At 33.0% G+C, this 17,040-nt stretch overlaps 2 protein-coding genes and 1 pseudogene across 2 annotated transcripts; 1 reads left to right on the plus strand and 2 right to left on the minus strand.

Moving 5' to 3' along the window:
- Positions 1-1,173: 1,173 nt before the first annotated feature.
- On the minus strand, positions 1,174-6,262 carry LOC120218146 (annotated as a pseudogene).
- A 1,840-nt stretch (positions 6,263-8,102) lies between these two features.
- Positions 8,103-11,457, minus strand: LOC120218147 (2,3-bisphosphoglycerate-independent phosphoglycerate mutase). The gene is made up of 9 exons (XM_039215115.1): positions 11,245-11,457; positions 10,650-10,777; positions 10,381-10,531; positions 10,063-10,266; positions 9,502-9,920; positions 9,223-9,415; positions 9,041-9,136; positions 8,548-8,703; positions 8,103-8,400 (listed from the first exon to the last, which is right to left on the minus strand). Exons 1-9 carry the CDS (start codon positions 11,407-11,409, stop codon positions 8,236-8,238), a joined length of 1,677 nt encoding a protein of 558 aa, XP_039071046.1. The 5' UTR covers positions 11,410-11,457; the 3' UTR covers positions 8,103-8,235.
- Positions 11,458-13,554: 2,097 nt separating this feature from the next.
- On the plus strand, positions 13,555-15,167 carry LOC120218003 (60S ribosomal protein L38). Its single transcript, XM_039215013.1, has 3 exons — positions 13,555-13,639; positions 13,983-14,166; positions 14,967-15,167. Exons 1-3 carry the CDS (start codon positions 13,637-13,639, stop codon positions 14,987-14,989), a joined length of 210 nt encoding a protein of 69 aa, XP_039070944.1. The 5' UTR covers positions 13,555-13,636; the 3' UTR covers positions 14,990-15,167.
- Positions 15,168-17,040: the final 1,873 nt, after the last annotated feature.

Below are 17,040 nucleotides of genomic sequence, written 5' to 3' on the forward strand. Positions count from 1 at the left end.
AAGGGACTCCAAAACAGAAATGCGATTCAGTCGTCCACACTCCATAACATCAAATCTCTGGAGGGAAGGCAGTGATCTTAGGTACCAAGGCAATGACATCAGTCTATCACAGTACAGAATTCTCGAATGTTTAAGAGAAGATGATGCTTGGTTGTCCTCAAATAGACGATCCAAATGATGGCAATCATACAATGTCAGTTTCTCCATAGAGAATAAACTTTTAAAGTAATAAGTTAAGAAGTGGAGCTTAAATTTTCCAATGACCAAAGAGGAAATTGTTGGTAGATGACTAAGCGCAGTAGCATCTCGTTTTGCTTCATTTGTTACAGGGGACCTGACGATTCGTCAACAACGGTGAAGAATTTGTTTTTCTTCATTCGTCCATCCCTCCAAGTTAGGCGTGTCACATATTTCAAGCTGTTCCAGGCAAAGAAATCTTCCGGGCATGAATTTACGAAACTGCACACGCCGCTCTTGGTAGCTAAAATTGAAATGTGGCGTAATTGAACCCTTATTTGTGGATAAAAACGTCGAACGACGTTATATTTAAACCGTCAACGTCGTTGAATACTGCATAGTAAGTTAATGTCCCCTGGTTGAATCCGCTGTGGTTGAAGAATTTACTGAGGTCGTATTTCCATGCCCACAGCTTTTATATCTAGGATTTAGTTTGATCAGGTTCGAAGAAATATTTATAGAACTCATTTCGTTAAGAATTTAGAAAGCTCTACTAAAAAAATTTAAAGTTCGGTAGTCATGACGTGTACAAATCTAGTTTTCCTTTTTTTACCCACAATAGGCAAATCGAGGCTGAGGTCTGTCTATTTTTCCTTTTCCTATTCCAGGATTATGAAGCATTATATTAAGGGATTTTTCCTCTTATTCAAATAATGCACAATTCCATATAGTGTAATGGATCAGTTAAGCCATCAGTTTTTGTTTCATTCGGTTAGTTCAACAAACCGGTTCAATCCAATTTCGAAGGGTGAAAATGATAAAAACACACTACGAGATCAATTTCAAATTTCTTTAAATATTTTGTTACCGTTCGATATGGCAAAGGAATTAAATTAATCAAAGCAATTCGAATTTGTAAACAATAGAAGTAAGGTGGCCTATCACCTACACTGAACTTATAGAGGGTTGAATGTCAACTGCAAAACTCCATCTCGGGAGAAAAAAAAAATCTTAACCAAAAACTTCAACAGTTCTTACCGCAGCATGCACCGTTGAACTCACCGGAGCTGCTAAAACCATCAAGAATTATGCCACAAATTAATATATATATATATATACACACACATATATGACAGATGAAAATTGATTGACAAAATCAACATGATTACTAATCATGAATTTGAAAACAAAATTCACAGGACTCGGCTTTGTAGGTATTGCATATGGATCACTGATAGAAATACTAATATGCTCTTCGTCAAGCCGAAAACAAAACTCTAACAATATTATAGATTCACATCCAGAATCTAGAAAACGGAAATTAATTACCTTTCACAGATGGTTCATCCTGATGTTTCATCGCTGGGAAGAGAAGAACCTCCTGTTTGAATAACATCAAACTACTGAATCTCGTACAGTAAGCAATGGTAAGCAGTAAGCAAAAAGAGATGGACAGAAAGAAAACCTCGATATTCTGTGAATCCGTTAATAACATAGCCAGCCGATCAATACCCAATCCCCAACCACCGGTTGGTGGCAATCCATACTCGAGAGCGGTACAAAATGTTTCATCCAAAGCCATTGCTTCATCATCGCCCGACTGCCGGTCCTGATATTCCAACATCTTTATCAGAAAAAGTTCCTCCATAATCCAATTAATGTTACCACCAATTCACAGAACTGGTAACAGTTTAGGTTACCTTCAGTTGTTCATCAAAGCGCTGACGTTGTACGACAGGATCATTCAACTCCGTGTATGCATTGCAAAGCTAAACATTTGGAAAAAAACAAGAACCACCTAAGTAAAATTAAATAAGAAAAATAAACTAGATTTATGTTGTTAAATAAGTGTACTTCATGTTTGTTGATAAAAAGCTCAAAACGTTCGGTTTGCCCTGGTTTTGACCTATGCCACTTCGCCAAAGGACTCATTATCTCAGGATGGTTGATGATGAAAGTAGGATTCACACGTCTCTTCTAGAAAATACCCCACAAGCTGCGAATGCAATCAAAGAAAAAAAATTGATAAAACTTTTACTAGAATCACAAAAATCCATGCATAGCCCCCACGTGCAAACTCATTTTTCCCAGACGACGGAATACCTTGATTCACATCACAATTATTCGAAGAGAGACAGGAAAGACAAAAGACGAGACATACTTTGTCCAACAAACGTGCTGTTGTTTGAGGAGGAGGGCATTTGATGTCAAACTTCACACATGCATCAAACAAATATTTGTTAGCTTCATCACTGGAAAAGTCCTTGGGGATATTGAGGTTAGCCATCTTCTCCAACTCCGCTACCATGTCTAGCCTCCTGCAAAAATTAATGAAAAATTAATTATCAAATTTTCATTTCCGAGATTGTTTTTTGCTTCGTTCACATCATGAGTAAAGGTGACCCATAAACCTGAAAGGCGGAGATAAATCAATCTCAATTGGATCATTATCAAGGCCGTTTGCATGATATTTAATATTATAGCTGCCTGTTAGTTCCTTGACCATCCCTATTGCAGATTAATCAAGTCATGGAAAATCCAACAAATTTGAGAAAGAGAAAATGAGAAGAAAATCAACAAACAGAAACGTATCTTCCAATGTCAAGCCATTTTCGCTACTTACCACTCAACATCTTTTCAGTGAGCTCCATCAGGTCATTATAGTCAGCAAAAGCCATATAGAACTCACAGGTAGTGAATTCAGGATTGTGAGTCAAATCAATACCCTCATTTCTAAATTGTTTTCCAATTTCATAAACACGATCCAATCCACCAACTACCAGCTCCTTCAGATATAACTCAGGTGCAATACGCATGTAGAGCTTCATGTTCAATTCATTGTGATGGGTTACAAATGGACGAGCAGCTGCACCTCCGGCAATCATGTTCATCATGGGAGTTTCAACCTAATGATTGAATATTTAGGTTAATGACACAGCCAGAAGAAACATAAAGATAACTGATAATTCGAAACATTGAACAGATGACTAACCTCCAAGAAATCAAGATTGTCAAGAAAGCTCTTTACATAAGAAATGATCCTAGATCTGGTTTTGAATATTTGACGAACCTCCAGGTTTAACATCAAATCAAGATAGCATTGGCGATATCGAGTTTCCTAGCATGGAAAATAAAAGCCCATGTTTGAATTCATAGAAGGATCAGGGATTTGACAATATAAGACAGACAGAATGACTTGCCCAGATTTGCATCATACAGTTTTTGACTAATATTAGCCAACAGAATGCACCAGAATGAAAATAATATTAACTGAAAAATATGACAAGATCATTTCCTAAATAACTACCCAGTCTTCAATTAAGATAAACAATGCGACAAGTTTCTTGATGCAAGTTTGAATTGTTGTTGCAGTTTACAGCTAGCTCAATTAAAATGTATTAGCTGGCATGTTCAATGATAGATTCAGTCACAGCTAAAAAATCAACATAGTTGATGACAGAAAATCAATAGAATTTCAACATATCCAGTAAAGTTTCTTTGATTAAATATGAAATAGTACCTGATCCTTCAAGATATATGTTTCAGGATTCCTGGTACTTCCTGCAACCCATACATCAGTTTTCTGCAAAGAAAATGATAAAACATTGTTATCATCAAACTCAAAGGATCTGAACAAAAATCAGACAGTCACACCACATATTGATTTACCTTCACGCTGGCATCAGGACCTGCTTTTTGCCTCGGCATCATATGGAGACAATGGGATAAAACTAAGAATGATTTTGGAAAGATGCTCAACTCTCCTCTCTTAGTTTTGCCTAAAAGAAGCCAAAGACAATTTAAAACGTGAAAAAACAGAACTACCAGGAGAATAAAGCTTCTAGAATATTCTCATTTTAACCCAGAAAAGAGAAGAAAAAGGATTTACAATACAGGTAGGAGGAAAAAATCAAAACCCGTCATTTGCAAAACGACTGAATGAATATTAACTAATGAAGCTCAGTGCAAATGATTTTAAAAAATGGAGACATCCTAAGAACTAATCAAACAAAAAGAATGAATATCGTGGCGGACAATCACAATTCATACGATTTTTGCTATCAGTTCAATAGAAAATCTATCTCTGCCTCCCAAGTCAACATAACTCAAAGTTAAATCCTGTAATATATATTTGAAAACATTTTATTTGAAGTTTTTAATGACATGATCCATATAGCCAGCAGTGCATGTAGGAAAAGGTTTATTATCTCGTCATATTTAATAATAAGTTTTAATAAAAAGACTAAGAAAAAGAAAAGTGCATGACAAAAGACACAGAAAGACCAATAAACAGGAAGAACAGGAATAATGCATCATTTCCCCAACCTGGAAACCCAGTGACACCAACTATATCACCACGCTTGACACTGGAATGGAATTTTGCAAATTCAGCTTCATCCAAGCCTGACTTGCTGCAGTAATGAAGAAAAAAAATAAAAAGAGATGTATGAGAATGAAGTTCAGCAGTGGAAACAAAGGAAAGCGGACAAGATACATTAAGGCACATAACCAATCACAAAGATCAATCAGAATACATTCACAGGATGCCAAGGTAATTCCTCCAGTTCAGAAGTGGATGGAAAAAAAACACATATTGCAAACCGACTATAGACCCATAAACCTTCCATAAAAAGAGGACATTTGGAGGAAAATAAATACGGACATACAATTCCTAAAACAAAAAATGGAAATATACCTAGCATCGGCCATAACTTGAACTTTGGCACCATCACCATGCAGATCATAGAAGAATAGCTTTGAACTGGATGATCTTTTGCTCATAATTCGCCCTAGCATAAAAGAAAGAAAATAAGGCCATATCAAAAATAAATTATGATACAATGGGAGTAGGAGTGAATCAGTTAAATACCAGCCAAAGATACTGTGACATCCTCAATATGCTCCCCATTGCCTAAGTTTCCATATTTATCTATATAGTCAACGATCGACATCGATGCGGAAAATTTATGAGGATACGGATTCTTTCCCTCTGCCTTCTGGGCTGCAAGAAATTTCAGCCTATTCTCATGGAATTGCTGACCTGAAAATATCAAATTTATGTTAACATTATATCCAAGAAATTAACAAGATTGTACAGAGCATTATATAGAAAAAAATTAACCATACAGTTGGATCCATATCTTCATCATCAACTCCTGCAGGTTTCAGACTCTGTGAACTTGCCTTAACTGCAGCCTGAACAAAAATATAATTTAGTTATCAAAGAGATCATCATGGAATCGTAAGATTTCAACAATGATAAAAAAAAACATAATGAGAAAGATAACTGGAACAATTAAATCAAAATTAGGGCTTCGTCAAGTTGTTGATTGTACTAGTTCTCCAAGCTATTTACCTTTTATAAAATAAAAAACGGGTAAAAGGTCAAAGAAACAAATTTTCTTTTCATTGAATGTAAGTTCTACTTCTACAGTATTTTATACTTTTACGAAATAATTGTAATTAATTAACTTCAATAATAACAGCATGCAATTCCGCTTATCTTAGTGTTTCTAAAATTAATTGCATATAATTATTTCAGAAAGAAAATTGCTAAAAGTAACATGAAGCTAAAGAAAAAATTTCATATAAAACTAAAACCATAAATTTTGTTACTTGATAATTTTTTAAAAATTTCTCGCATTCAAATGAAAAAATATAGTTGCTTTAGTATCAAAGTTCTCATTTTGCTTGATAAATAGGGTAAAAATAATATATTCTAGAATCTAGGGGAAAAAACAATTAAGAACTTGTTTAGCTGCTTTTTCCTCCTCCTTACGGCGACGCTCCTCTTCCCTCTGCTTATTTTTAAGTTCCTTCTTACGAGCACTGCCAAGACATTGTACATAAAAGAATGAGATCGGTAATCAAGATAATGCGATCGTTTCACTTCCGATTTGCAATTAATTTTATCAAGAGCCAAACAAAGTAAGCAGTAATGAGAAAGAGAGAGAGGAAAAGGAGAAATACTTTTTGCTCTGAGTTTCACCAGAGGCAGCTGAATCCACTGCTAAATCGGAAACAGCTTTCGCCGTTTCTTCGACGGAGCTTTCCATTTTGAGTGAGGGGTTCCCGGTAAATGCGCGAAATGCAGCAGATGTTAAGAAACAGGCACGACGGGAAATTTAAATAGGGTTTTAAAACAAACAAAACCCCAAATGCATTTTTTTTCTTTAAAAACGGCGCAGTTTCTTCATAATTTGGCTAAACTACACTTTTAGTCACTAAACTTTAATCTCATTTATTTTTTCGTCACTAAAAACAATTGCAATTATAACATTAAACTTTCCAAAGTCATTTTTCCAGTTTATTGTTTATGTTTGAATATCATGTAAGAACTTTATTTTTTTTGAATTTTTCAGACTTGTGTTGAAGTTATATTTTAGTTCATTAATTAAAGGGTTACACTGACATATTATTATTTTTAAATGGTGACTGTTGGAATAATTTTACATATGCGGTATTGGTGAGAGTCCGAAAATAGATATTTCATATATTTTCATAAAAAAATAATTTATATTTATCGAACTAATACTTATAAATATATTATATGAAGTGAATCACAAAACATGTATAACGGAAATTAGGTGGTTCTTAGGATTCACTTAATTGATGAGATTATAATGAATTTAATATTGTGAGTTGTGAGGTGGAGATTACTTTAAATTTGTATCCACAACGGGTCATGGGATGAAGATAGAAATAAAATTCTTGAAGAAAATAAATACGAGAGGAGCATTCCATATTTGTCTCTCTCAGTTGACATCTCTAACTTACAACAATAAAAAATGAACCAAGATTAATAACAACAAAAAGAGTCCTAAGAGATCATGACAATAAGGTTATACTCTTAATGTCATACATTGATTTTTTTTATTGATTTGGAGTTACAGAGCACTCAGGAGAGCGTGTTTAGGGGTGTAAATAAATGGAGTTTGAATGAAAAAGGTTATGTTCGTGTTCGTTAGTTTATTTTTGAAGGTGTTCATGTTTGATTGGCATTTGTTTAAATTTTTAATATCGTGTTCGTGTTCAATTCATTTCTAACGCGTTCGTTTAATGTTTGACACCCAATACTTTTTTTTTCATATTTTATTTGGAAACTAAAGAAAAATGGTGAGATTATGCCACTAGTCCTTAAGTTTTACAATTTGAACTCCAAAATTTATCATGTGTTCAATTTAGTCCTTACTTTCACCGATATTTAAATTGTAAAAAAGTAAAAGGAAAAAAAGAATCAGATAAACAAGCATATAAATAAGTAGAACATACATTTGTTCGTGCTTGTTCATTAATTAAATAAACATAAAAATTTTGTTCATATTAATTTGTTTAACTTAATAAACAAACATAAACAAACTTTATTCAAACTTCACAAACGGCTCTATGTTCATTTACGCCTCTTATTTGACGAACATTGTTCATTTACGTCTCTTATTTGACGAACAACAGGTAATCCAGGAATTAGACGGGGGGGAAATAGTGATAGCGATATACAACAAAGGGTGGAATGATTTACGTAGTATAAAACAGTTCTTCATGCGAGACTGTGTGGTTCGTGTAGCTCATGTCTATCGGCATGTCAAACTCGATGACAAGTCCAACGTCCCGACTACCCCGAGACTTTCACTTCTTCAAGCAACCAACAGATGAGGACTTGAGATCACTGCATGAAGACCTTCACGACATTTGTAGGATGGGATAATGGGATACATTGTCGTGTAATATACTATATAAATCCTTAAACCTAAACTCTAAAACTTAAAACAATTATATTCCAATTTATAGCTATATAATTTTTCAAGGTTAAACTAAAACAAATGAGAGCACAATAACATCAAAAGATAGAACACAAGAAAGCTAATTGTCTCCATTACCCCATGAAAAGGGAAAATTATGAGGTCAAATCTTAAGCGACGGCAATGAAAAAACTCAGCCACAAATGTATGCCAAAATATAACATTTAAACATTTTTATTTTTCCCAAATCGATGTTTGGGTATCAGCCTTGCGAAAATGGTGCAAATATAAAAATCTAGGCAATGTTCTATTGCCGAGCCTAGTTGCCGACAACTTCGATGAGTGTTGGCTCATAGTCACCCGGAGCTACATAACCATGGAGATTCATGACGGTTGCAGCCACATTGGCAAGTCCGCCATTAGGAACGTCATTGCGGAATCTAACACCAGGTGCCAATCCCGGACCTCCAATCGCAATAGGCACCTAATCAGAAAATCCATAACATACATCAGATATTGCACAAGTTTTGACGCATCAAAAACGAATATAAATTTCGGTAATGAGACCATTCATTTTCTTCACAACCCCGACATTTATTAAATAAAGATAAGAAAGATTTCGGAAACTTACGGGTTGACAAGTGTGGGAGGTGAGTATTTGGAGGTTTCCCTCCTTGTCCTTAAGAGGTTCTCCAGATTTATTCCTCTTCACCATGTCCTCAGCGTTGCCATGGTCTGCTGTCACAACATACATTCCGCCAACTTGCTCGATGGCATCAAGGATCATCTGCACCGAAAAATATAATCAAGCAAGAAAACCCTTTTTGTATTCAAAAAATAAAGAAACGCCTTTGTGCAAGACATTGCTGCTATGCTTGAGAATGAAATCGAATATAAAATACTACTCGATAATAAACGGCTTTGGTATGAATGTCAATAATGGATGATAAACACGTCAAACATAAATAACTCATTTAACATCATCTCCTCAGAAACACCCGCATTCTAATTCATCATATATATTTTTTAACTAGCAAAAAAGCAACTGATTATGATTCATAAAATAATGTAAAATTATTAGAATTTCATAGTAAAAATTAAAGAATGAACTCAAGCCATCATACCTTGACAGCATCATCAGCAGCCTTGCATGCTACAACCGTAGCTTCGATATCTCCGGTATGACCCACCATGTCACCGTTTGGTATGTTCACACGTACCTAAACCAATAATATAAAAACGATTCAGCTAGTGCTAAGCAGAATAGCATTAAAAGCCTATTTAGTATTATTCCATTAATCATCACCTGTTCAAATTTCCCACTCAGAATAGCATCCCTAGCCTTTTCACCGATCTCCAAAGCCTTCATCTTAGGTTGAACATTGAATGTAATGCCAACATCACTAGGAATTTCCACATATTCTTCCATCTCAGGCTTGAAACACCCAGAGCGGTTACCGTTCCAGAAGAAAGTGACATGGCCAAATTTGACAGTTTCACTGTTGATACACGAAGAATGCAATTAACATATTAAATATTCCAATAAACCAAAAGTACAGATTAGAATGACTTTTCCTAAACATACCTGCAGGCAAAAGTACGGATACCGTTATGCACCAAATATTCACCAGATGTTCTGTCAATCTCGGGAGGAGAAACAAGGTAGCGGCTCGGAAGCTTCAATTCACCGTCATATTGAAGCATACCAGCATAACGAATTTTAGGGAATCGTACACGATCAAATTTGTCAAAATCTTGATATTCAAGTGCCTTGGCAAGCATAACCATCCGATCTGCTCGGAAGTTAATGGTAACAACAGCATCACCATCTACTATTGGACCCACAGCCTTGTTGTTCTCATCAACGATGACAAAGGGAAGTAAGTATTGGTCGTTTGCATTTTCCCTGAGTTTCTTTACAGCTTCAACGGCACTTGTAAACTTGTGTGGGGCTTCACCGAGAACTTGAGCATCCCATCCTCTTTTCACAACGTTCCAGTCATTCTACAAAAGATCCACTCACATAATTTTCAATCTTAATCAATTCAAATAAATCTTTTAGATCAGTAAAAAAAGGAAAATAACAGAGCAAGTGCAAATTGCTCGTGCAACATGCTTTTTCAGACTTGTGACAATGATTTCTCACCTCATAACGGTCCATTGTGACATACATGCGGCCTCCACCAGACGCAATCCGGGCATCAACACCTTTCTCACGTAAATTTGCAAGGTCACTCTCAAGAGTCTCCACAAAGCCTACACTTGAGCCATCCAAAACATCCCGACCATCAGTGAGAATGTGAACACGGATTCTTTTAGCACCACGCTCACCAGCTCCCTTCAACAGCAACTGCATCAAAAGGTAAAAGCAAATTAAATAACTGAACTTATGGAAACAAAATGAATTCATTATAGACGCCAAACCTCAAAAGATAGTAACCGGTTCAAAATCACCAAGCATTACCTGCAATTGATCGAGCCGAGAGTGAACGCCTCCATCACTAAGTAATCCTATCAAGTGAAGAGTACCCTTCTCAAAAGATTCACTTATATACTTGAATCCTTCTCCATCATAGATTTTACCAGAGGCAAGAGCAAAATCTACGAGCTTAGCCCTACAGTCCAATGAATTAACATGTTAGAGCACTTGCAATACAGTTAACTTTCCAACAAGATAGCAAGTATATAAGTATATACATATATATGCAGCAAAAATCCGGAAGATAAGCTTACCCTTGAGAAAAAATGCGGCCAGCACCGAGAGCATTGTGACCAACTTCACTGTTTCCCATGTCATCCTCTGTTGGAAGCCCTACAGCAGTTCCATGAGCTCTGATCAGTCTCCAGTTTTCCGGGGCACCCTATTCAACAAGGTCAGTTTCAATCAATTTAAGCTTCGTTACATGATGTCATACTGTAATCCTTTTATGAATCAAAAGAGTGCATTAATCTCCATAAGCAAAATACTTACAAATCCCCATAATTTAAAGCAATACACACACACACACACACACACATTTCCCCCAAATTGGAGGAATCAAGCTGATACATATATAGAAGTTCTATGCACTGTAAAAAATGAGATGAGATTTAACAAACCAATATATAGATCTAAAACCAAATAGGAATCTCATAATCTAATAAAATACAAATCTAAAACTACAAATTAAGCTTTCAAACAGTATGAAAGCTTTATTTGCATAAATAAATAAGATCCATGTACCATACCGATTAATATCATCGACAACGATTATCAAATCAAAAATCGAGAAAATCCCAGATCTGAAAACAAAATTATAAACAGAAAATAAAAGGAAAGAAAGAGAACCTGTTTGAGGGAATCCATGGTGGGTGTTTGGGCAACATGGATACAATTGTATTGATCGGGTTTATATTCGCCCCAGCCGTCGAGAACGACGACGGCGATGGTCTTTCCCTTTGGAAGCTTTGGGTGGTCCTCTAACTTCCACGATACCTCTCCTGAACTCGCCATTGTCGTTAACTTTACCTTGTCTTTAGTTTCTTTTTGCTAGTTCTTTGTTAGGGTATTAATTGAGGCTATATATATATATATAAGAGGAAATATGAGGGGAGAAGACATCGGCGTTAATCGTGAGGCATTCAAAGTTTTGACCTTTCAAAGTTTAAAATAAACCGGGTGGTGTGGAGACAAAGCATGACAAATCAGCGGCTATCTTGTGTTTGAAACACGGCACGTGATCTTAGAACGCCCCGAGCAAAAATAGTCCGTAAAGTAATTTTCTAATATATATTTATATTTTTAAAATAATTAGTAATTATACAATATTTTATTTCAACTGTTGATTATTTAATTTTGTCAATTAAATTATTAAATTATTTAAATTTTATTAATTAAATCATTTATTATTAATATTTGATTAATGAATTGATGTGGTAGTTAAAAACCTAATATAATTACATATTTGATTTATATTATTAATACGTTTAATTAATTTAATCTTAATTTTAATTTAATATATTTAATTTTCGATTGAAGGAATAATAATTGAATTACAAAAATAAGAGATAAAATTAAACAAATAAGAACTTGTATTGGGCACGCCTTACTCACCAGATCAAATCTCATATTTAATAGTCAATTATAACATTTTATATATATTCTATAACAGTTAATAACGAACAAAATAGTAAAAAGGGTCAAGTAAAAACTCAAACTTAGTTAATTTAAATATATGAAAAAAAACATATAAGACATTAATCGAACATTACATTGATCATCAAAATATCGGCAATCATACGAATAGTCACACGTCAACAATGCATAAAGATATCAAAGCCTTTTTCTTATAACATGATATCGAAGGTGAGTAAAATCCGATAACCTTCCAAAACTCGAGACTCCATACAAATCAGTTGCAAAACAAGAGTATAAGTAGCCTCGACCATTCCCTCCCTATATAAAGCTTGGGGATTACTCGCAATAAATGCCCTTTTTAATTAATTTTTTGTTTCGATCTCCAAAGGCATACAACCATAGTTATGCAAGGATGTTGCTGCGAAAATATATTCGTCTTTAGAACCTTCGTATAATGTCTTACAAATTTGACAAGCTTGTAAGAAATCGTGTACAGAATTTTCTAAAACATGTTTTAAAATCTCTGATAAAACATCACTTGAAATATCAGAAAAACTTTTATTTGCCATCGAACCAACTAAAGTTAAAACATAAGAAAAAAATTTACTGGATGTCGAACACTAGAAGAGAATTCAATGACATAAAACCTAATCTTCTTATCATTATTAATAGGGCTTATTAGTTGACGAAAAATAAAGCTTGAACAACAAGCAATCTTATTCACTAATAATTCTTACCTTCCATTAATATCTAATATATTTGAGTTATTTTTATTATGATAATATTTTTTTAATATTATTATAATAATATTTTTTATAATTTAATATATTTAAAACTAAATATATTATTTAATAATAATATTAGCATGCCAAGGTTGGACCTAATTGAAATTATGCCATTAATAATATATATAAATTGGATATTACGTGTCAACATAAAATGTAAAAAAGAAAAGATTCATATATTATGTTTTTTATATATATAAATTTGAAGTTAATACTTAGATAATATATATTCAAAGATTCTCAATCATTTAATAACGAACGTTCATGCCCTTAGTGTATGCGATATTTACACCTAAAACTTCAAGGATTAACAACAAATCTCTTAACTACTGAGATCACTTAATTCATGCTTATATATTATGTGTTGTATAGTAAAATATTTAAGCATAATGTGTCGCTTAACTAATTTAAATATATATTTTATTTTTAATATTCAATTTAATATTTAAATCTTTTTATCCTAATTAAACATTTGAGGTTGGTCTTAATATTTGTTTTGGTACTTCAATTAATTAATTTTATTAAATATTTAAACCTTATTGTTTTATTTAAATTGATACTTACAGTGATTCTAAATATTAAAATTGATCAAAATAAATTTATTTACCAAGTTAAATTTAAAAAAAAAAGTTCGATATCTATAAGAACTCTGTATCATATAACCAATTAAACAAGGTTAAAAGGGTCAATACAATATAAATTTTCTCTAGGGTTTTCTGTGAGCAATATATATGGTTAAATATCGAAGAATCCTACGCTTTGAGCGCCGTTTCTTGCTAGGGATAACGCGACGTACTCTCTGAACTCTTCAATCGAAAATGGTAAAACCTATGAATATGTTCTTATTTTGATGCTCTTTTCTTCCTTCATTACTAAGCTTATCTGCATTTGAATGCTCTGTTTTTCATATCTTTCTGGTTTACCCCTCAATTGCTAAGCAATGTGTGTGGTTTACGGATCTTCTAGGTTTAATCTGTGTTTTCATTGTTCTTTGAGTCGTTATTCGTTAACATGCTAATAGTAATTATAAATTGATGTTGCGGTCCATCGATTTTCACTGTAATTGATTTGTTATATTGATAAATGTGATGTGAATTGAAAGCCTATTTGATCTGTTATGCTCCGAGTTCCTAAAATGAATGTTTTCCGTTTAATGATTTACAGCCTAAGCAGATTCATGAGATCAAAGACTTCCTTCTCACCGCCAGGAGGAAGGATGCTCGCTCGGTAAAGATCAAGAAGAGCAAAGATGTTGTCAAGTTCAAGGTCCGATGCTCCAAGTACTTGTACACACTTTGTGTGTCGGATGCCGAAAAGGCTGACAAGTTGAAGCAGTCCCTTCCTCCAGGTACATTGATACGATGCGATTGTGCCCTTGTTTCCCTTTGTTTTTTATTCAACCAGTGTACTGATTTGAATTGAACAAGCATGTCATAGAATCATAGATCCTTAGCAGAATTGAATTGTTGTTATCGATCCTTCCATATAAGCAGGATACAGTTGACACTACCCTACTGTTCTTTTACCATGTTGGTAAAATATTGTAAGGTTCTGCTTTGAGCACGATTGAGGAGCCTTGTTTTTCTTGTTTTGATTGAACCAGCATCCTTACTTGAAATCGACGTACCTATTATAGACTTATAAACCTCTAACAAAACAAACCGTTGGTTCCCATTTTTTTCATACATGCAGAGCATTACAATTGATCATTCTGTTTTTTTTTCTTACCGTGTTGGTAATATCTCAAGCTTCTAGGTTGAGACCATGATGGAGGGGACATGTTTTTTCTTTATTTTGGTTCAACCAAAATCCTTATTTGAAATGAGGGAGCATATCATAGGGTCCTTGATCCATAGATGAAACAAATCGCTGTTCCCTTTGGTGCCAAACTGGTAGCACAACAATAGATCCTACTTTTCCCTTACATCCATTTGGTAATATCTCATGGATGGTGGAGTGTTGTTTATTTCTCATTTTGATTCAACGAGAATCCTTATTCGAAATGGATCTCAGCTCTGTAGCCAGTTGCTCTCATTGTTGCCATGCCTGTGGGATTTCAATCTAGCTTTTACTACCTTTAACCATGTTGATAACATTTCAAGGTTCTTGGTCTTAACCTTATGTTTTCAATTCTTTCCATGTTTACAGGTTTGAGTGTTCAAGACCTGTAAAAATATGACTGTCCCTGTTCGGCTGCTCAGTTTATAGGCGACGAAAGCTAAATTTTAATATTTGGTTTTATTGTATTTCAGGCCATTTTGAAACGTTGAAGTTCAAAATTTTCTGTAATTGGATTAATGTGTTGTTTTTATGGAGTTTTGTAGGATGATATGAACTTATCAATTGTTATAATGAATGGTTTCCTTGAAGTAGAAACAACCGAAGTTTAATGTAGCTTTTATACAATATATATACTACATATTTCTATTATAAGTACACTAAAGAATCTCATTGGTAGCAATAGCCATGCTGTCTTAGTTCGCAAGTGGAGTAGTTTTTAGTCTAGAGTGATTACAAGGTAATATATGTAAAGAATATTTTTTAATTATTGACAATATACATACACTCACATATGCAATTGTTTGAAACTTGGGATTTTTAGGAAGAATAAGACTCCCTTTAGCTTGATGGGTTCTCAAATGGAGGCTCAAATGGAGGAAGTTGATGTTGTCAACATCTTTTCACTCGCTATATGAGTTTTTTCATTTTTCTTAAATATTTGTGCTAACATTTTTTAAATATGAATATAAGAATGTAATTTTTAAAAGTCTCAATTACATTAAAATTTGAATATTACCTGTATTTAATAGATATATAAGTTTGAGTGATATAATTTAAAATCTTTTTGAATTTATAATGTTTGTAGGGGTAAATTATTAGTGAATTTATTATATTTTGCTCAAATTATTCATCCTATGTCTCAAACGTTGAGTTTATGTTTTACATGGTAAGAAAATGAAAATTCAATTTTTGCCGACTTTTTATTTTTTATTTTTTGTGTGCAGCCGACATGTGTAATTATTACATGTTCACGTTTAACACCACATACAAGTCGCATGCAGGTGGATCAAAGTGTCCCGGTCCTAGCATTATAAAATCTCAACAACAACAAAATTCCTTTTTACTTTCATTTTTAAATATTAAAAAATATGGGATATTTTTTTATTTAGTCGATTTATTGATTGCTTAAATAAATGTTACAAAGGCTTATGATAAAATGATTCTTTCAATCTAATTTTTTCCTTTCACAATATTTAAAATTAAACCATCAAGCATATTTTATAACATAGTCGTATTAATGAATTGTTAATTTTATCCAATAGATTGAATTAGATTAAATCAAATTTGAGTCTAAACTTTAAGTCTTGGTTTTAACTCTTGAATAACTTGTTTCTTTTTTCCATTAAAAAGTACACATATATATGTTAATGGAACAAGTGTGGGACATCTATTTTTTTTTAATTTGAACCGATTCCACATGACTTCATTTTAAATAGTAATAAAAAATTAATTTTAATTCAAATTTAATTGTAAAATATATAATATTTACATAAAAATGCTTTAAAACACATTTTAAAGTAAATAAATTTACTGCTTACTACAATAGAAATGATTCAAATGCAATAATTGGTAACTCTTTTATCTATTTTGGTTGAAACTATTATTATATATAATATTATAAAAAGTAATAACAGAGTCCTTTAGAACATTTCTTATTTAATTAAAAAGTTGGTAGAAATATTTGGAGCAGGAAATGCTTTGCTATTCTTTTTAATTATTAATCAATGTCTTAACTAACAGTGAATCTTTTGCTTGAAGACTGCTTATTAAATAATGATTCGTGTGGTCAGTGACCATTTATGTTGCTTTGTCTTTATTAACTTTAAGTCAACAAATACTAATTAATACTCTTTACTATTTGCAATATATTATTATGGTTTTCTAATTATTAATTTTGCTTTATTTCTTTTGTTTTGTTCCATAATTTTGAACTAAATTCATATAAATAATAATAATTAATTAAGTCAATTATTTTATTGACTAATAGTTGGTCTAACAAAATATGACACTAAATTATTTTGACAATATAAAGGATCTTGTGAATAAAAGAAGATAAGTTGAAAGGATAACAGATATAGTAAATTTCTAAAATATCTAATAAATCAAATATTGACGATTATAAACAAAAGTAAGTTTGAATATTATCTTTTAAGTGAAATCT

Source organism: Hibiscus syriacus, unplaced genomic scaffold (assembly GCF_006381635.1).
Source record: "Hibiscus syriacus cultivar Baekdansim isolate YM2019G1 unplaced genomic scaffold, ASM638163v2 tig00110195_pilon, whole genome shotgun sequence".
NCBI lineage: Eukaryota > Viridiplantae > Streptophyta > Magnoliopsida > Malvales > Malvaceae > Hibiscus > Hibiscus syriacus.